The following is a 20,814-nucleotide window of genomic DNA, read 5'->3' on the forward strand; positions in this document are numbered from 1 at the left end:
AAAGAGACCTTCTTATTGTCAGATGGGGTATATAGGACTGAACAAAGACTGTGAGCCTATGCACACTGTGCCTGTGGATAGACACCCCGCACACGCACACACGCCTACTGAACATGAGTGGGACATACTTACGACTGAGATGAGCTTGGCTGCAGGATCAGGCCATAGGGTAATCCAACCTGGACCACCGCTTGCCATCTGAGGCCCTTCTCTACATCCCCCATCCCAGAGAAGTTTGGAAGGTGACAAGAGCCGGGCCTTTTCTGTGGTGGCTCCCCGATTGTGGAACACTCTCCCCAGAGCCATCATTCCATGTCTTTAGGCACCAGACAAAAACATTCTTCTTTACCCAGGCCTTTAGCCCCTAAATAACCTCTAGCCTGTGGAAAGTGTGTTGGAGAGGACTGTGATGATGACTATTGCCTTATTAGGCTGTCTGTACATATGCTTTTTATGTTTTTTATCATGGGTGTTCTGTAATGTGTTTTGAATGTTGGACATAGCCCTGGGATCTTTTGATAGCTGGCGATATAAAAATTGAATTCATAATAATAAAAGTCCAAAGTCCTGTCTTTGGAGTGGCCAACCAGAAGCCCCTGGGAAGCTTGTCAGCAGGACCTGAGTGAAGATATACTCTCTCCCAGCCAAAGGTATTCAAGAGGTCTACTGCCTTCGACAGCAGAGCACAGCTGTCTAGTAGCCACAGGTAACCTTATCCTCCACAAATAACATCACTTCCACTCTTAAAGCTTACCTTTGAGTAAATGCAGTTAGGAACGTGGCATAAAGCAATCTATTTCAGGGCCGCAAGGTTTAGTGGCTAGATGAACCAATCAAATGTTTATGTCGATCCGTCTGGAAAGACAAATTATAAAATGGTGGGGCTGAGTCAACAAGGAGAGACCCACATTTATTTCCTTTTCCAGCTGTTTTCGATGTGCTGGTATGTTCTAACAACTGGAAAAGAAGTGGGGGGGGGGGAGAGACGAGATTACAGACAGCCTGTCCTAACATGTGACAGCACACAGTTTTAAGTGTGGGTGGTTAAATTTTAAGTTCAGCGTATATACCAAACTATCTCTATACTTTTTTTTTAAGCACCCATATCAAGGTTTGATGATGTGCATAGTTATTTAAATTCATCAATTAATCCATGAAAAAGAAGTCAATTTAATATGTTTGGGGTGCTTTAAACCTCGCAGTGGGTCGGACCTTGGGGAAACCTTCCAACGACGATTCTATGCAGGCTACCAGAGCACGCATGCGCATCGGAAGCCGGCAAGCGCAACAAGGGCGGGGCCAAAAGGCAGAGGCGGGGCCTGTTCTCTTATTCTCTCTCTGGCCGTTGTGCTGAAGCTTCTCTTGGCCTTTCGCTCCGCTCTCCTCCTCCTCCTCCTTCCCCCTCACCTGCCAAGGGGCCACGGGCCGCGCCCTCCCCCTGCTCTCCGGCCGCGCGAGCCGGAGCCTGGCCAAGGACCGCGCTGGCTGGTTCCCTGCCTGCGCGGCCTAATGCGGTTGCTTAGCAACGTGGAAGCGGAACTACAGCTCCCGTCGCCCTCTGGCGCATGCGCTTCGGCGTCGTGTCTTTTTTTTTAATACACCGAGTTCTGATTGGTCGCCTCTCCCACGCTCGTTCCGCCGCATGCGCGCGGCCGACTCGGGCTCCTCCCGTGGTTTCCGACCTGCAGGGCCTTGTAAGTAGCGTCTCTACGGTTGTCGCTTGGAGGGGAGTTGTGGTCGTGTGAGCGCGCCGAGTTGCCTTGCGCGGGTTTGGGGAAGAGCAGCTAAGGGCTCAGGCAGCAGGTACAGCTCGCCACGCGGGGGAGAAGCCGGCTGCTTCAATCAGCCCCTTTTCTCGGAACCAGGTGGACTAGCGCCTTACTTTCTTTTGAGGGGAAGGAGCGTAGCTCAGTGGTTGAGCATCTGCTTTGCATCGGGAAGGTCCCAAGGTAGGGAGTGTACGCTATGTGAGACCTTGCAGAGCCGCTGCGGATAGATAACGGCTAAATTCAGGGTCGCCGCCTGTCCTGTATAATACAGGATTGTCCCGTATTTCAGTGTAAGAAGCTCTCTCTGTGTGTGTGTCTCTCTTACTCTGCCAAGTTAGGTATCCTCTCCAAATGCATGTGTTCGAAAGGGTGTGAGAAAGGTCATGTATTTAAGCTGTGGGTAGCCAAGCATAGACAGATTTACAACTTCGTGGATGTGGGCGTGTGACAAATCTCAGAGGCGCCAATAGATTGTAATAGATTGCTTTGAATTCACTTCAGCACCAGCTGGAAAATAATAATAACCCCCCCCCCAACTGCTCTGCCCCATCCTGTCCTATATTTTGCCAGAACAAAGGTGGCAGTCGTAAATGGACTGGTGGTCTGACTGTATAAAAAGTGCTGTCTACATTTCTGGGTTAGGGATAATTGAGGAATTGACCACAAGGATTCTGTGTTCTCATTCCCTGGGCCTAACTTCTATTCCACATCCCCCTCTCTCATTTATTTTAGAATTGCAGAAATTTAGGTAGCCTGGTTCCTCATTTCATAACTGTAAGCTGATGGCGCTTTTTTCTTTGTTTTAATATGAGACTGCTGCTACTGAATGTTGGGATCTGATTTGTTACCTCTGTTTCCCCTTCTCTACAGGAACCAGACATCATGGTTCAGCTGGGTAAGTGGGATTACCGTACTTTTCACCCTATAGGGCGCACTGCCCCATAGGACGCACTTATTTTTTGGGGGGTGGGGGGAAATAAAGGGGGGAATTATTCCCCCCCCCCGAGCTTGTTTAAGGGGATGTGGGTAGCGCTGCGGTCTGAACCGCTGAGCCTCTTGGGCTTGCCTATGAGAAGGTTGGCGGTTCGAATCCCCGTGACAGGGTGAGCTCCCGTTGCTCGGTCCCAGCTCCTGCCAACCTAGCAGTTCGAAAGCACGCCAAAAAGTGCAAGTAGATAAATAGGTACCGCTCCGGCAGGAAGGTAAACGGCGTTTCGGAGTGCTGCTCTGCTTTGTGGTCCATTGCGCCACATGACCCGGAAAAACTGTCTGCGACAAACGCCGGCTCCCTCAGCCTGTAAAGCGAGATGAGCACTGTAACCCCAGAGTCGTCTGCGACTGGACTTGGCTGTCAGGGGTCCTTTACCTTTACCTTTTTTTTTTACCATTGTTTAAAGACTGAAACGACTTAAAAATTAACTGTAACTAAACAGATATTTGGTACTTCTAGGCGGGGTGGGGTGGGGTGTAAAAACAAAAATCAGCATTTATGAGTGATATATATTGCAGATGAAGAAAAGCACTATGGAGTTGGGGGTCATCACTGCCTCCATTGGGAGCGAGTTCTACAGCTTAACTGTGCTCTGTGTAAAGAAGTATTTCCTTCAGCTTGTTTAACCACTGGAGGGAAATCTTCAATAAATGCTGGGTTTCTGTTGACATTGCCTTTGCACGGTCTCCCTTCCAGGGCACTGCCTCCTGAAAAAGTACTACAACGCGCATACCGTCATCCGCTTTGCTATGGGTGGCTGCGCCAACAGGCCTTACTTTCGGATCGTGGCTGCACAGAACAAGCGAGCCCGGGACGGGAAGCACCTGGAGCAGATTGGGTGCTACGGCCCGCTTCCCAACGACCACAATGAGAGGATCGTTGGTGTGAACTTCGAGCGGCTGAAATACTGGATTGCCAATGGTGCCCATCTCACCAAGCCCGTCGAGAAACTTCTGGGTAATGCCACCTGGTTTCCTTCTTTTTTTTGGGGGGGGGGGATGTTGCTCCTGTTTTGTTGTCGCTTTCTGTGTTCCCTTACTTAGATTGACATTTTGCTTGTTGAACAAAGCATTTATACAAAAATTAAATGTGTTTTATATTTTGAATGGTTTCCCCACCATGCCAAACTCCTGCATTATTTTAACCTATCCTTGTGGTGGGGTTTTGCTGAATAAAATTCTGATTATTGTACAGTTATCCCTTGAACTTAGGCAGTTCCTGATAATGATGATTCATAAAATCATACGAGGGTATAAGGGGCCCCAGGGCTCCTCCAATTCAACTACCTTCAATGCAGGAATTTTTTTTCTTAATCCTCCCGTTTATTTTTAAGCTGAAAATTTGTCTGGGGGAACAAGTGGAACAGAAAGCACAGCGTGCTTCCTGATGTCACAGGCAACCAGGCAATCAGTTCTTTCACAGCTTTGCGCTTAAGCCTAGCGTTGGGGAAGCTGTATCTTTTTGGACTCCCAACTCCCATTATCCCTAACCATTGGCCATTGGGTCAGATGAGAGTTGTAGTCTTAACAGCAGCATGCACCCCTGACATATGACTGCAAAATTTTCGGTACATTTTCTGAAGGCGATGAACTCCAGATTTTGTGTGTCCTGACTCTCCGCACCGTGCTATGCTTTAGACAGTTGACCTCGAGACATAATGCAGGGAAGGAGAGCTTCAGAACCAGGGATCAAATGTGGCCCTCCAGCCCTCTGTATCTGGCCCTCAGAATTCTGCCTAAGCCACATCCCCTCACTGCTCCTGCTTCACACTCTCAGGTGTCTGGCTTGAACTCTGAGAATGCCTCTTTGCTTAGCTTCCTGGATGGAGGATAGGGAAAGCAGCCTATTGTGCAAAGGTAATAACTGCACAAATTGCTCCAGCCGCTTTTGCCTCTGGCCTCCCGCACCATTCATACATGCCCCCTGGAAAGTTGACCGGAAGCGAATGTGACCCATCAGGCTGAGAGAGGTTCCCCCACCCTTGCTGTGAAGAGTATAGACAGCAACAGCAAAGTGCCTTTTCTTTCCTCCGCCCAGGGCTTTCTGGATTCCTCCCCCTGCATCCGATGACCATCACAAACGCCGAAAGAGTGAGGAAAGCACAAGCCCAGCAGGCTGAGAGGGCTGCTCAGGAAGAAGCAAGCCCAGCTCAGAATGAATAAAGAGCAAAGTGTGGGGCTCTCGCTACCAGCTCCTCGAAGGCAGTGCCAGGATGAAGGACCGCCTGTTGTGCATTAATACATTAATGCTTGGATGCTGTGCGCCATTTTGATTCAAGGTGGCAGAACGAAACATCACTTTGGCGTGACTTTTCCCGTTTTCTGGGATAGGTTTGGCCACCTCTCGAGATACCCTTGCCAACCTTGGGATGAAGGTTTCTAAGATGAGGCATGCATTGATGTTTGAACTCCAGGCGCCATTTGGAATTACCATAGCGTACTGAAACATTTTGGGTGTGACTTCACCCATTTTTTGGCTTGAGTTCATACCGCCTCCTGAGATATTGCCACCAAACTTTGCATGAGGGTTCCCAAGTGGGGTGGCAGTGGTTTTTTGATGTTTGGATCTGGGCACCAATTAAGAATCCGGAAGGCTGAAATGTGTGTTTCTTGTCACGGAATAGAGCAAATGTGCATTTATTTGTGCCTTACTGAACACAGATAATGACCTGGCCTCCTATTGATATTCCGTCAATGTCAAGGGTGGGACCCAACGTTAGTCCTACTCAATAGCAGACTCACTGAAATTAATGGATATGACTAACAGATCCATTCGTTTCAGTGGGTCTGCTCCGATTAGGATTTAACTGGATACAACCCTATAAATATATCTCATCTGAACAGTTACTCCTGAGCAATTTTTACACTTGCGTCAGATTGAGGCACAGTTAAAACTTACAGAATTTCTTGCCACAAGGTTATGCCATGAATGCAGACTGCTATATATTTTGGAAAGTTGCTTGTCTGTTCATTTAGCCACCTCTTAAGGTACTGTCACAAATTTGGCACGATGGTTCCTGAGATCAAGGAGCAAGTTTTCTTCCATGTCTGGATACAGCCAGACACCTTTGGAATCACAATGGAGGACTGAACCCTGCACTGATTTCAACCACTGATTTAAAAACTGCACTGATTTTTGTGTGTGTGTGTCTTAGAATTCCTGCACAACACGAGGTACGAGGCCCCTAGCAATAAAATTAAATAACGTGGTTTTGGAAGTAGTTGCTACTGCTGAGTCTTCAAGCTGTATTGTGACGATATGACATGACTGCTTCGGTGGTAATGCAAATTATGAGCAACTTCCACCACTAGTAGGAGCAGGTTTCTTGCAGATAAGAGGAAGCGGCAAGTGGGTCAGAGAGAAAAACGAAACATTACGTGCAATCATTTAATTGGAGTCAGGAAAAGGAATTATAAAAGATGACCAAGAATGGATCAAGCCCCAGTTAGGAAAAAATGTGAAGAGGAGAGACTTTAGCTTTCAAATCTCTATCTGCTGGAAGTCTTTTTCTTCGAGGTAGTGACTGGAGGGAGCGGTTCGGCGGCGCCCAGAGCTGGGACTTTCACCCCTTTCTGTTTCAGCAACTGGTAAAAGTCTAGACGCTCTGTTATTATTTTCTGGAAGACAGATCCACAGAGGAGCTTTCTGTTAGAAATGGAGGCAGCTATTCCATTCCCCCATCCCGCTTCTGCATTGCAGCCACAGTGACAATCTGACTTCCACATGGTTACTTTTACCTGTAAGGACTCTAAAACTTCATCGTCTGTGAGTTCGGCCTGGGGAAACTTGATGCCAGGGGTGCTGTAAGTTGCCTGGATGATTCTTCTCCGAAACCTTTCAAACTTTCAGTGAAAAGAAGGGCGGGGGAATGAAGTGGACAGTGCCTTAGTTCAAAAATTAGAGAATGTCATTCCTTAGAATCAAAGCTAATGCAGTGAGGCAGAGGTCTCTCCCAGGCAACCAGTCTACATTCGTCCTGATACACGTGCACAAAGATCCCGAGTAGGACCATTGCTTATTCTGATTTCTTTGGGAGAAGGTTGAACGACATTGCACCAAGCAGTCCTTATCGCTCACTTTCCAGTGGATATCCCTGTCACTTTCCTTACAGCAAAAGGTCTGGTTCCCCCCCCGGAAGTGGGTTTATTGCACAAGAACACCAAATCCACCTGAGTTGCACAATCTGGATTTCCCAGCACGTGACTGAATCGCACCCCTGAAACAGGGACATTCTGGAAGCGGCCAGGATTCTCGGTTACTCATTTGCAAGAGCCATGTTTCATGCCATTTTCAAATTTTTGATTTGTTTCCATCTTTCAAAGAGCACTAGAAACTTCAATTCAGATTTTTATCCATTTAAAATAGCATGGCTTACCCCAAGGAACTCTGGGAAGCAGAAGAGGGGCAAATGGGGTACAGCCCCACAATAAGCAGCTCACCCCCCCCCCACCTGCCTGCCTTCTTGCTTACATCCAGCCCTGTGGATTGCCCTGGCTGTCCAATTCCTTCTCCTTAGCCCTAGCGTTGCCCTTGTGTTGCAGAAAGGAGGATGCAGTCAAAACTAGATCTGGCTCTGCTTGCCACTGGCAGTGGCTGCAGCTGTCACTGGCTCTGGTGCCACGTCCTGCCTCCCCACCAGCTCCAAGGGGCACCAACCCCCAGACTCGGGGAGCTGCTGCCGTTTTGCAGACCGACAGAATTCAGTTCTGTTCCTGAGGTACTAGTGAAAATACTTTGGGCCTGTGTGTAGACATAAACGTACATTCATAACATTACATGCCCATATGCATGTAAGCATGCAAGCATGCATTAAACAGAGAAGGTCTTGGGTTCAATCCCTGGCAGGTTGCACTGGGCACAAAACTCCTGGAGAGCCTCTGCCAGTCAACATAAACCAGGGTTTCCCAAACTTGGGTCTCCAGCTGTTTTTGGACAACAGCTCCCATCATATCTAGATAGCAGGACCAGGGGTCAGAGATGATGGGGACTGTAGTTCAAAAACAGCTGGAGATCCAAGTTTGGGAAGCCCTGGTGTAGACAATACTCAGCTAGATGGACCAACAGCCTTTGTTTTAACTGAGTTTAGTAGCATATTTTTGCACTGCTGTGGTGAAGGGTTGATAAGAAATGCAAATGGTAATAACGGTAAGAACAAGGACATCATAGCAAGAACAGGGGTGGTAGTAGTGGTTGAAGAAGCCCTGCGATCTGTGGAGAAGATTACCCTGGTACTGATGGTCACCAGAGTGACTCTGGTTTGCACCTCTGCCCGCTGCAAGATCTCCAGCTGCCTCTGCAGGTCGTTCTGCCGGCTCAGCTCGTTCCCAACATGGTGCTGATTCAGTAACAGCTCGGCCTGGAGCCAGTTGACGTTGCTCTGCAAGTCATCAATCATCTGGCTCTTGTCAGTTAGTTTAGATTCCACATCAGCGAGGTCCTGCGTGGCAGGAGAGGAGAAAGATAGAACTGGTAACTAAGAGTAAGGATGGAGGTTTTGATTTGGTCTGCTTTCTAATGGGAAACTACCTAATTTGCAGTTCCCGGACTAATAAACAAACCGAAACGCAGCTATCCTTTGAAAATCCACACTGCACCGAATTTTTCTCCAGCCAAACACTGTGTGCAACAATAATTGAAATGTGAGAGGAGAGTGCAAAATGGCTGCTGTGGGGGCACGGCATATCAGAAGATGGCTGCTGTCGTGGGACATCTTGGGCCAATCATTATCTCTCAGTCTAACCTACCTCAAAGGTAGGAAAAAAGTGGAGAGAGGGAGACACGTATACAGCACCTTGGGCTCCTGGGAGGACAAGTGGGATAGAAATGTAGTAATTAATAAAGCAAAAAACAAAACAGAATAATGGCTTGAATGTAAGAGAGGCTGAGGCTGTAGAAACAGGAATGGCGCACGAAAAGCTCAGTCTCTTTTGCAGGTGCCTTAGGAATTACAGGCAAGCACACTGGTGCCCATGGGCACCACATTGGAGACCCACAATTAGAACTTAGGAACCTGCTTTGTGGATTCAGTTTGCATTTAGTGGCAAAGCCACCTGATTTGCACTTTCTGCAACAAGAAATGAACTGAAGCACAGTCCAGCCACTGAAATTCACACTTCCCCAAATTTTCCAGTGCAGTTCCCCAGACAGGTAAGGTGTGGGGGGAAATGCATACGCTAGGGTGCAGCGCACCTGCAAATGCATATATATGGGGAAATAAAATTTTAAAATGCCTCAAATTAGAGGAAAATGCATGCAACAATGGACATATTAGGAGAAATTCAAACGGAAATGCTGAGGAAGTTCATGAGGACTCCCCGCCACCCCCGACACACACAAAAAATGCAAACTGATGTGGAAATGTGGAGAAGACCGGGAAAAATGAGAGAAACCCAAACTGAGATCTTCGCCCTCCCTACTGGCAGGGAGCAGCAACTCACCTGCCTGAGACTGTAATTCTCTCTCTCGATGGAGCCCATCATTTCTTCGTGCTTCCTCTCCTCTCTCAAGTTGCTAAACTAAAATAAAAAGGCAAGCATGAGAAAGGGCTCCCTTGAGTATGTTCACGGCCCGGCGGAAATCCCAGCTGGAAGGTACAGCCCGTCAGAAGACAGGAAGCAGCTTCCTGAGACTCAGCCAGAGCACAGCTGCATCTAACTCAGTATTGCCTTGATTACTTAAACTGCAGAATTCGCTCCCCCAGGAGGTAGCGATGGCTGCCAACCCATGATTTAGGGTTAGACCAATTCATGGAGAAGGCTGTCAATGGATCCTAGCCACAATGGCCATGCTCTGCCTCCGTAGTTGGGAGGCAGGAATGCTACTGGAAGACCAGTTGCTGGAAACCACAGGAGGGAAGGAGTGCTCTTGTGGTTTTGGCCCCTGGGAGAAGAGGATGCTGGACAAAATGGACCACCGGCCTGATGCAAGAGCAGGGCCCTTGGGACGTCCTTAGGTCTGCTCCCATCTGCCAGCAGCTCTGCAGGATCTCGGGCTGGGGACCTTTCCAGCACTGCCTGGAGATGCTGGGGATTGAACCCAGGAGAATTCTGCTTGCAAAGCGGATGCTCTACCACTAAGCCATGGCAACTTCCTCCAAGTGCCACGTGAACCTCCAGCCAGCCACAGACCTGCCATCTCACCATAAGGCCATGAAGATCTTAGCAGCAAACCTGCTAGAAACATGTAGAGGGAGCAATCCATTCTCTCAGCCCTCTCAGGGACCTAGGAAGTGATCTTAGGCTGAGTCAGACTACTGGTCCAACTAGCTCAGGATTGGCTGCATGAATGCCAGTGGCTGTCCAGGGTTTCAGAGAGGAGGCTGTTCCAAATCCTTATCTGGAGATAGCGGGGATTGAACTGGATACCTTCTCTTTCTCCAGTTAATTTTTATCTATTTTTACAAATCCATAATGAATTAAACAACTTTAAAACAGTGGTACCTCGGGTTACAGATGATTCAGGTTACAGACTCTGCTAACTCAGAAAGAGTACCTCGGGTTAAGAACTTTGCTTCAGGATAAGAACAGAAATTGCGCAGCAGCAGTGGGAGGCCCCATTAGCTAAAGTGGTACCTCAGGTTAAGAACAGTTTCAGGTTAAGAACTGACCTCCAGAACGAATTTAGTTCATAACCCGAGGTATCACTGTACAACTTTTTAAAAAATAAATAAATAATGGCTTCCCAGATGTACCAATAATTAACCCTTATTGCTGCTTATATTTCATAATTATCTCTAATTCACAATTTCCCCCTTTTGTACTTGTCCATTCATTTGTCAATTCCTGCTTGTACACTAGTTAACATTTCCAATGTTATGAAGTGAGGATTGCTCATCCGTTTATCAATCCACATTAACCCATTAATTATTATTTCTGAAACAAAACCTTCATTTCCCTCCATCTGTGTATATAAAAAACTTAATCATTCCCACTCCGTAGTTGTTTTCCATTCGATTCTTAATTTGTAACAAATTCACATCAAATTAATTTGAATTCCCTACATCTTTAAAAGTGTCCTGGAGTGGAGACCTTCCTTACAGAAAGCAGGTGCTCAACCACTGAGAAACGGCCCCCTCCTCACCATCTCATGCATTCAGCTATTTAAGAGCACGCCTTAAAAAATTTAAAGAATTCTCAGCCTTCCCCGCAATCCAAACCCAGCAGAACTGTGTAAACCCCCCAATCAACATACTTTATTAGACATGGCTTCCAGCTGAGCTCCCCGCTCCCTCAGCTCCTTCTGCAATGATTCTCGATCTGCGTGAGCTTTCCTGAGCTGGGATGCCTGAAAGGATAGCTGCCTTTGCACGGAAGATATCGCGCCTAGGGAATCAAAAGAAAAGCCCGTGAATGTGATCGAGGCCACCCAGTATGGATCGCCAGAAACTCTCCACTAGCATGAACCCTCTGAATTAACAAGAGAGGGACCTGCAAACCAATGTTGCTGTTTTGTTTTTGCCTTCTTGCAGGCATGCTCTCGTCCAATGGACAACCAATCCCAATCCCAGGAAACTCCATTCCATTCCCTGTGCCCTGGTTTTCTTTTCTTTTTCCAATGGGCTACCATGCCCAATCCCAGGAAACTCCATTCCATTCCCCATTCCCTGGTTTCCTTTTCTTTTTCCAACCAACACTCAGCAATCCATGGTTGCTGGGCACGCTCAGCTCTCATTGGGCTCTTGAGGAGGTCACCCGCTTAGGATTCCAAAATGATTGTTTTGCATTTCAACTAACCTCAGGGTTCCACTGAGCATGCTCACAACTCCCTCTTGTTTCTCAGTGGCCTCACCTTAGTTCCATTTCAATCAGTGCCTACAATGTGAGGTTGCCTCCAGAAGGGGTGACTCTTGGTTCCCCAAGGAAAATATTAGCCAACCCATTTCCATATATATATATATATATATATATATATATATATATATATATATATATAACCATCTCAGCTTTCCAAAGTTACCTGTGGCCATGTCATAATCGAATTTCACTTTCTGAAGCTCGTCGTACAGCTTGTCGTTCATCCTCTGGAACTCGAGAAGCTTGCTAAAAAGGAGCTCCTCTTCCGATTCTTCAATATTCACTTCTTTGTAAGACCCACTTTCCACACACATCTCTTCCTCGCCCTCCAAGCGTACCTTTTCCTGTATTTCAGAGTACTGTGCAGAGAGAGCGCAAAGAAAGACTGGGATGCCATAGTAAGGGCATGGGAGAAAGCCAATTTCGTTCGCGTTTTAACAGGAAACTACCCAATCCGTACTTCTCAAAGCAACACGTGAGCTGGAACACAATTAGCCTTTGAAATCTGCACTTCTCCAAATTTTGTACTGCAGCTCTCCAAGCAAGAAAAGCATGCAAAATATGCACACCCTAAGGAGAAGATTTGTATAGAAATGCATACCTTACTGAAAACAGCATTCAAAAATGCATTATAGTAGGGGAAACTGCATTCCCCCCCCCCAAAAAAAGGGTATATTAGGAGAAATCCACACTAAAATACTGGTGAATTCTCATGAGAATTTAGGGGTTGTTGGGGTTTTTTTTCCCTTCAAAAGTGCAAATTGCTGTAGAAATGTGCAGAACCAAATTTACAACTGGAAAATGAGGAAACTGGCCTCTGCTAGGTTCCTCTACTCAAACATTTCCCCTTCTTCCTCCATTTTCCCTGCCTGGATTAGACCTTTTACTCACCAACGAGGCAGAACTTTAGGGCACAGGTCCTGGGACCCCACAGAGTGAGCAGATGGGCCCCCGTTAAACGCAGCAGCAGGTCGGACCACATTTGGAAGTAAGCAAAGTGATGAGGATGACTTAGGCACATAAAACCTTTCTTAAACCAAGCCAGAAGCTTGCTCCACTTTGTTCAGCATTGTCTACATGGACTGGCAGCACCTCAAGAGGGTGACCTGGAGACACTGGGGATTGAACCTTCTAAAGGAATAGGGTCCTTAAGACCAGAGTCTAAAACCACCTAACTTCACCATTGCTGATTCTGACCCTGATAAGGAGGGTGCCAGCCAGGTCAGTTTGGACACTAGAGAATGAGGTCTTGCTGTGGCCTGGGGGAAAGGCAGGATAGCAAGGGAAAGGGACTCCCAAGGGCAAGGTAGGCAATCGTGGGGGCCACAACTGAACCACAGGTCAAAGGGTGCCCATCTCTAGCTTGGGGAGGGGGCAGGGTTCTGCCCAGCCCCATAGACATTCTGTACTTCTGCAAATCTTTGTGTGTTCCCCATACCTGCAGAAACTTTTCCTCTTTTGTGTGGACGGTGCTGTTTCGGCTCTATGGACACCAGAGCTTGGGAAACGAATTTGCTACAAGTGTAGACAAATTTCTCCCCGACTGGCCTTTGGGCTCACCTCTTTCTCCAGCTGCTCCAGTTCATTCTGATCCTTCAGCAGCGTCTTGCTAAGGCGAGCCATCTTGGAATCCACCTGTTTATCTGTCTGGGCCAGCTCCAATTTCAACCGCTCCAATTCCTGCCGAAATTCTTCCGGGATGCTCTTCTGCTTCATAGAGACCGGCAGAGAGACACCTCGCCTGCGCAGGTTTGGGTCACTCACTTGCACCGTAAGTTTTTCTTCCGGTTCCTTTTAAGGAGAGGGATAAAAGATTCAGAAGGCGATGAAGCTGGAAACTGAGGGCGCAGCCCTCCAGTAACTTGGGGAAATGCTGCTAGAACTTGCAAGGTTATCTCAGAACTGTTGTAGGAAATACTGGGCACAGAGGATGCAAAGCATAGGAAGCATAGGGACTCTGCCTGCCATTGACTCTGGCTGTGCCTGCCACTGGCTTTGGCGCCACCTACTGTTGGCCTCCAGGCCTACCAATCCCTATAGGCACCAGCCACCGCTGAGGGCGAATCCACCAAGCATATCTCCAAGCATTTGCCATTAGCACAGAGGCTGTGCATTCACTTGCCCTGCTCTCCCTTTAGTTGGATTGCAAAGTAAGAGCCCCTGGCACATATAGAGGCTTACAGAATTACACACAGACAGCCAATGTAGTGTCGTGTGGTTCGGGATCCTTCTTTTCATAGAACTGCAGAGTTGCAAGGGACCTCGTGAGTCATCTAGTCCAACCCTCCGCAATGCAGGAATCAGAGAATCAGAGAATTGTAGGGTTGGAAGGGACCATGGGGATTATCCAGTCCAACACCCTGCAATGAGGTAGCTGCCAGTGGTCCCCCATGGCTCGTATCCACTAGGAGCCTCTCTGTCTTCAGTGCCTTGGATCCCATTTTTGTGGCGCTCCCTTCCGGTTGAGGTCAGGCAGGCCTGTTGAATGTCCAGTGCTTCCTGAATTTTTTCTCTTCCAAAGATTATCTCAGCAGGTTGTTCAAGTGAACGCTGATTTCATAGTTTTAACTCACATTTAGTCTTACTGTATAGCGGTTAAGCGACATGCAAATTCTTGAAATGAAAATTTAAAAAACAATGGTTCATGTGCCAAACTAGGACCCGGGAGACCCGGGTTCAGATCCCCACTTGGGTGTGAAGCCTGCTAGTTAACCCTGAGCTAGCCTCAGCCTCTCAGCTTAACCTACCACGCAGGGCTGTTGTGAGAGTAAAATGTGGAGCAGGGGAGAACCACGTATACGTCAATCTCAGCTCCTTAGAGGAAAAGCAGGACAGAAAGGCAGTAAATGAATAAACAGAGAAGAAGGACTGGGCCAACCTTCTGGGCGGGTCTCTCCACTGGGGCGAGCTCACCCCCCTGCTGGGCCTGCTCCAGCTGCTTCTGCATCACTTCCAGCTCCTCCCGGAGGACTGAGATCACATCATCCTTGCGGACGAGTTCCGCTTCCATCTTTTGCAAAGCTGTATCCTGGGGGGCGGGGGGGGGGGAAGATATGGGAACAGCCAGGTTGAGACCTCAAAGACACTTCCTACAGTTGCATGACATGGGTGCCCCACCAGGGCAATAAACACTTTGTCCATTTACATGGCAAGGGTGGGGAACCTCAGGTTACAGGCCAAATGCAGCCGCCCAGGCTGCTCTTCCTGGCCCTTGCAGCACTCCTCGGCCATTCCCCCTTACTGGCCCTACTCTATGCCCTCCTTGAGAGTTTCTGCCTGGCTGGAAGGTGCTCCAGAGCTCGGTTCATGCCTCTTACTTGCCTTGGCAGAGTATGGAGAAATGGATGCTTCTGTATAGAAGCCCTGCTGGAATGTAGGCTGCTGTGCAAAGGGAAAGAGCTGCCCCCGCTGCCCTGCCTACTTTTCACCTCCGGCTGTGCCCCCTGCTGGCATGCGGGCCCCGCAGAAGGCTCTCCACAAGGGAATGTGGCCTCGAGCTGAAAACAGGTGCCCTTGACTGTTATATGGGGTAGGGAGGGAAGATAGCCATGTTCAGATACAAGGAAGACTACTGATGTAGCCCAATATTTTTTACTCTGACAGGCAGACAATCTCCAGGAGCCAGAGATCTTTCCATCAGCTGTATGTTCCCAAGCCCCAATTCATCATGCCGACTTGGGTCTATAAAGGCCCGTGTAGTTCAGGACCCCTATATCTTTCAGAGCGCTTCTCCTGGTGTTGAACCTACTCAGATCCATTGACCTGGACCAGAAGGCCCACTTTCGGGTGGCTCCCTGGAAGGGCACGTAGTGGAAATTGTAGAAGTGTATATGCTTTGATAAATAGCCTACCCATGGTATAAAAACCTGTAACTACAGAAGGATAGCTCTATTACTCTGGCTGTATTAAGGTTTGTCTGATGGAGAGCAGGCTCCAATATGGCAGGCATGCTTTCCGCCTGAGAACGGGCTTAGTTTCCATGCACCTGTAAAACTAAGGTGAGGGCATGGCTCTATATAAGCCTGCGTAATTCATAGGCTTGCAGTTTCCACTTTTGCGTTCTCCCCAGAGGCTGCTGCTGTGACCAAGTAAAGTTGCCTTAAACATCACAACAGTGTGGTGATACTGAAGCACTCCACTACAGGCATGAGACCCCCCATGCTCAGCACCCAGGGTACCAGGATGGGCCTGGCCAGTGCCAGTGCTTTCCAGTAAGCCTTGCAGGGCCCAGTTCCCTGCTTCCTTTCCTCTGCCAAGCTGCTTTGACAGTTACATCCTTACCTTTTCCTGCAGCAGACTGATGTACCATGGGATTCTGCTTCCTTTGCGGGTTTGGCTTTTCAGGTAGACGTCGCCTGTGAAGCCCTCGGTGAAACTTTCCCACTTAGGCAACGCAGACATGCTCTGAGTAGATGAGGCTGGACAATCTGTGCGCGCAATGGCAACGGAGTGGAGGAGAGAAAGGCACCGTCAAGGTAGTGCTATGGATCATCTCCGACGCTAGTCCTGAATCTGCTGGGATGCGACTGAAACCCACACGGGTCTAGCAATCGTCTGGAAGCACCCAGGGTGCCATGGGCAATAGTGGAGCCCTTTAACGATACATTTAATACATTGCCATTATAAAAAGAAGGCTGTCCTGGGATGTAGCACATCGGAAGGCTAGAAATCGTCCAGCTCAGTTGCCTGAAAAGAGGCGAGTTATAGCAGCTGAAACGAAAGCACTGCAGTTTTGTTTAAGCATAGCAAAAGCTGCCTGCCCCACACCCCTTCCTGCATAGTCCTGAGATGTAAACTCCGGTTTGCAGCAGGAAGGGGAGGGGAGGGGAGGGGAGGGATCTGTGTGGGAACCAGCAAGTCAGACAAAGGCACTCACATCTGAGGCAGCTCTTTGACTCAAAGATATCTGGTCTCTGAAGTACAGTGGTGCCTCGCAAGACGAAATTAATTCGTTCCGCAAGTTTTTTCTTCTTGCGAGTTTTTCATCTTGCGAAGCACGGTTTCCCATAGGAATGCATTGAAAATCAATTAATGCGTTCCTATGGAAACCGATTGCCAGGCTGGCGGTGTGGAGAAGGGCTTTTCTCCCCACCGCCAGCCTTCGGAGGAGCCTTCCGAAGGCTGGCGCGGGGAGAAGGGCTTTTCTCCCCACCGCCAGCCTTCGGAGGAGCCTTCCGAAGGCTGGCGCAGGGAGAAGGGCTTTTCTCCCCACCGCCAGCCTTCGGAGGAGCCTTCCGAAGGCTGGCGCGGGGAGAAGGGCTTTCCACCCCACCGCCAGCCTTCGGAGGAGGTCCGAGGACAGTGGGGAAGACGCTGCGCTTCCCCGCTGTCCCGGAGATTTCCCTATGAGCTTTCGTCTTGCGAAGGAAGCCCATAGGGAAATTCGTTTTGCGAAGCGCCTCCAAAACGGAAAACCCTTTCGTCTAGCGGGTTTTCCGTCTTGCGAGGCGTTCGTCTTGCGGGGCACCACTGTATCAAGTTCCGTTCTTCCAAGGAGAGCTGGGAGGACAGACTTATGGTGCTGATGTTGCAAGGCAGGTGGCCTTTGGTTATCTCATTCCCTGCAAGGAGAAGGGGGAGGAGGAGGAGGAGGAGGAGGAGGAGGAGGAGGAGGAGGAGGAGGAGGAGGAAGGAGACGGTTACATGGGTCTTTCACATACACAGTGCATGGAAATCGCCAATAATGGAGGCACCACTTTTTCAGTTTAGACAGCATGCAGCATGCAGCAAAACAAAACCTTCAGCTCTCAGCAGGTTGTTGGATGATCACAACTCCCCTCTTCCCTGACCACTGGCCATGATAGTTGAGGCTGGTGGGAACTGAAGTCCAGCAACATCCTGGAGGACCACTGGTTCTCATGCCCACCCGAAGAGACATTTTGGACGTGAGAAGATTATGGAAGAGGGGCAGGTTAGGGTTACAACAGCACTTAGCAAGCTCAGGAGTCGGTTATCTGGAATGTACGTCAACATCCTGACAGTTCAAGTAAGATTTTCTTGAGTTCAGTTAGAATGCCTTCTTGATTGATGATGGATGGAAAGGTGCTCATTAAAGTACTTTGATGACTGCTTGCGCCTAGCTACTGCACACATCTCACCTGCTTGAGTGCAGCCCCCAGAGCAGGGTGGGGAACCTTTTTCATCCCAAGGGCCACATTTCCTTTTCAGCAACCTTCTGGGGGGCCACATGCTAGTGGTGGGTGAGGCCAGAGGCAAAACTGGGTGGAGCAATAAATTTAAACTTTTGCGGTAGACTAGTCTCTACAGGCACCCCCCCCACCTCTCTCTATCCTCCCTGTGTGTTGACGAGGGTGGAGTGTAGGACTAGGGCAGAGTTTCCCAAACTTGGGCCTCCAACTGTTTTTGGACTACAATTCCCATCGTCCTTGACCACTGGTCCTGCTAGCTAGGGAAAGGAAAGGAGATGTTAGCAGAGTACAATGATGCATCTCAGCCAGACAAAAGCACACATGCAGGTACACAGCAGGGGTGTGGGCTGTGAACAGGATGTAGCCTGGAGAGAGTCCCCAAGGCCCAAAAGAGAGGCTTGAAGGGCCATCTTTGGTGCTGGGCTGAGGTTCCCCATCTCTGCACCACAGAAAAACACAGCCCATTGCTCCACCTAACTCTGGGATGGGGAACCTGCTGCCTTCCGTATGTTGTTGGACTCCCAGCTCCCACCACTACTTACCATTGGCCATGCTGGCTGGGGGCTGATGGGAGTTGCAGCCCAGCAGTGCCTGGATGGAGAACCATAGGTTGGGGAAAGCTGTCCTCCAGCCCACTACACCACCCTGGTCTCCCACAGAGACTGCCTCTTCCTCTTGAGCCTTACCAAGGTCAGATGTTGAAGTAGCTCTGTGGCAGTAGCTGGGGCACCCAGGGCGCATGAGGAAGGATTTCCGCAGTTCCTTCACCTCGGGCATGTAGGGAGACCTTGTAGGGCTCGCCAGCTGTTCCTTAGCCTGGGGAAGGAGAGGAATTGAGGGTGCAAAGGAGACGAAAAAGGAGGCACCACATCGGCAACCTCTGCTGTTAAGGGCATCATGCACTGAGCAGGCAGGGCTGGACTAAATGATGTCCAGGGCCCTTTCAAATTCGTGCTAGGATTCTGCTCGTATCCAGGCTTTGCCTACCTGCTTCTCATAGTACTCCCTCACTGCTTGGCCTGCTTTGCTGGAGATGGTTTTGCCGCTGGATGGAGGAGTCCACACCGGATTGTTCTGCTGCGACTGCTGCCGCTGCTTCCGTTTGCTCATTTCCTGCAGCACTGTGAAGCTCTTCCTCATCAAGGTGTCGCGTTCCTCCATGAGGGCAGCGGCTCAGTTGCTCCCGTTGCAACAAAGGGGTAAAGAGCCCTGCAAAGTTTAAAAGCCCGTTATGAGAAAAAGAGACCTTCTTATTGTCAGATGGGGTATATAGGACTGAACAAAGACTGTGAGCCTATGCACACTGTGCCTGTGGATAGACACCCCCCCACACACACACGCCTACTGAACATGAGTGGGACATACTTACGACTGAGACGAGTTTGGCTGCTGGATCAGGCCAAAGGCTAATCCAACCTGGACCACCGCTTGCCATCTGAGGCCCTTCTCTACATCCCCCATCCCAGAGAAGTTTGGAAGGTGACAAGAGCCGGGCCTTTTCTGTGGTGGCTCCCCGATTGTGGAACACTCTCCCCAGAGCCATCATTACATGTCTTTAGGCACCAGACAAAAACATTATTCTTTACCCAGGCCTTTAGCCACTAAATAACCTCTAGCCTGTGGAAAGTGTGTTGGAGAGGACTGTGATGATGACTATTGCCTTATTAGGCTGTCTGTACGTATGCTTTTTATGTTTTTTATCATGGGTGTTCTGTAATGTGTTTTTAATGTTGGACATAGCCCTGGGATCTTTTGATAGCTGGCGATATAAAAATTGAATTCATAATAATAAAAGTCCAAAGTCCTGTCTTTGGAGTGGCCAACCAGAAGCCCCTGGGAAGCCTGTCAGCAGGACCTGAGTGAAGATATACTCTCTCCCAGCCAAAGGTATTCAAGAGGTCTACTGCCTTCGACAGCAGAGCACAGCTCTCTAGTAGCCACAGGTAACCTTATCCTCCACAAATAGCATCACTTCCACTCTTAAAGCTTACCTTTGAGTAAATGCAGTTAGGAACGTGGCATAAAGCAATCTATTTCAGGGCCGCAAGGTTTAGTGGCTAGATGAACCAATCAAATGTTTTTGTCGATCCGTCTGGAAAGACAAATTATAAAATGGTGGGGCTGAGTCAACAAGGAGAGACCCACATTTATTTCCTTTTCCAGCTGTTTTCGATGTGCTGGTATGTTCTAACAACTGGAAAAGAAAGGGGGGGGGGAGACGAGATTACAGACAGCTTGTCCTAACATGTGACAGCACACAGTTTTAAGTGTGGGTGGTTAAATTTTAAGTTCAGCGTATATACCAAACTATCTCTATACTTTTTTTTTAAGCACCCATATCAAGGTTTGATGATGTGCATAGTTATTTAAATTCATCAATTAATCCATGAAAAAGAAGTCAATTTAATATGTTTGGGGTGCTTTAAACCTCGCAGTGGGTCGGACCCTGGGGAAAGCTTCCAACGACGATTCTATGCAGGCTACCAGCGCACGCATGCGCATCGGAAGCCGGCAAGCGCAACAAAGGCGGGGCCAAAAGGCAGAGGCGGGGCCTGTTCTCTTATTCTCTCTCTGGCCGTTGTGCTGAAGCTTCTCTTGGCCTTTCGCTCCGCTCTCCTCCTCCTCCTCCTTCCCCCTCACCTGCCAAGGGGCCACGGGCCGCGCCCTCCCCCTGCTCTCCGGCCGCGCGAGCCGGAGCCTGACCAAGGACCGCGCTGGCTGGTTCCCTGCCTGCGCGGCCTAATGCGGTTGCTTAGCAACGTGGAAGCGGAACTACAGCTCCCGTCGCCCTCTGGCGCATGCGCTTCGGCGTCGTGTCTTTTTTTTTAATACACCGAGTTCTGATTGGTCGCCTCTCCCACGCTCGTTCCGCCGCATGCGCGCGGCCGACTCGGGCTCCTCCCGTGGTTTCCGACCTGCAGGGCCTTGTAAGTAGCGTCTCTACGGTTGTCGCTTGGAGGGGAGTTGTGGTCGTGTGAGCGCGCCGAGTTGCCTTGCGCGGGTTTGGGGAAGAGCAGCTAAGGGCTCAGGCAGCAGGTACAGCTCGCCACGCGGGGGAGAAGCCGGCTGCTTCAATCAGCCCCTTTTCTCGGAACCAGGTGGACTAGCGCCTT

At 49.2% G+C, this 20,814-nt stretch overlaps 1 protein-coding gene, 1 long non-coding RNA gene and 1 pseudogene across 5 annotated transcripts in view; 2 read left to right on the forward strand and 1 right to left on the reverse strand.

The window, feature by feature from the left end:
- LOC308588838 overlaps window positions 1-20,814 on the forward strand; it is a 407,342-nt gene that overhangs the window by 348,411 nt on the left and 38,117 nt on the right. The window lies entirely within an intron of this gene.
- LOC308588805 (small ribosomal subunit protein bS16m-like) lies at window positions 1,543-4,988 on the forward strand. 3 transcript variants are annotated; one of them, XM_081197489.1, is made up of 4 exons: window positions 1,543-1,694; window positions 2,640-2,664; window positions 3,457-3,717; window positions 4,798-4,988. In XM_081197489.1, exons 1-4 carry the CDS (start codon window positions 1,566-1,568, stop codon window positions 4,920-4,922), a joined length of 540 nt encoding a protein of 179 aa, XP_081053615.1. In that variant the 5' UTR covers window positions 1,543-1,565; the 3' UTR covers window positions 4,923-4,988. The 3 variants fall into 3 exon arrangements, with proteins under 3 accessions (XP_081053615.1, XP_081053617.1, XP_081053616.1); XM_081197491.1 differs by having other exon boundaries at window positions 1,692-1,741; XM_081197490.1 differs by lacking the exon at window positions 1,543-1,694 and adding an exon at window positions 1,718-1,803.
- LOC308588824 (coiled-coil domain-containing protein 27-like) lies at window positions 6,158-20,458 on the reverse strand (annotated as a pseudogene). Its single transcript, XR_014013522.1, has 14 exons — window positions 20,342-20,458; window positions 19,693-19,793; window positions 18,689-18,910; window positions 18,388-18,517; window positions 17,020-17,113; window positions 16,429-16,463; window positions 15,834-15,979; window positions 14,431-14,580; window positions 13,113-13,343; window positions 11,716-11,911; window positions 10,951-11,081; window positions 9,198-9,275; window positions 7,985-8,197; window positions 6,158-6,602 (listed from the first exon to the last, which is right to left on the reverse strand). The product of XR_014013522.1 is annotated as a coiled-coil domain-containing protein 27-like (transcript).

This window comes from Podarcis bocagei, assembly GCF_964188305.1.
Source record: "Podarcis bocagei genome assembly, chromosome: 6".
NCBI classification, from domain to species: Eukaryota; Metazoa; Chordata; class Lepidosauria; order Squamata; family Lacertidae; genus Podarcis; species Podarcis bocagei.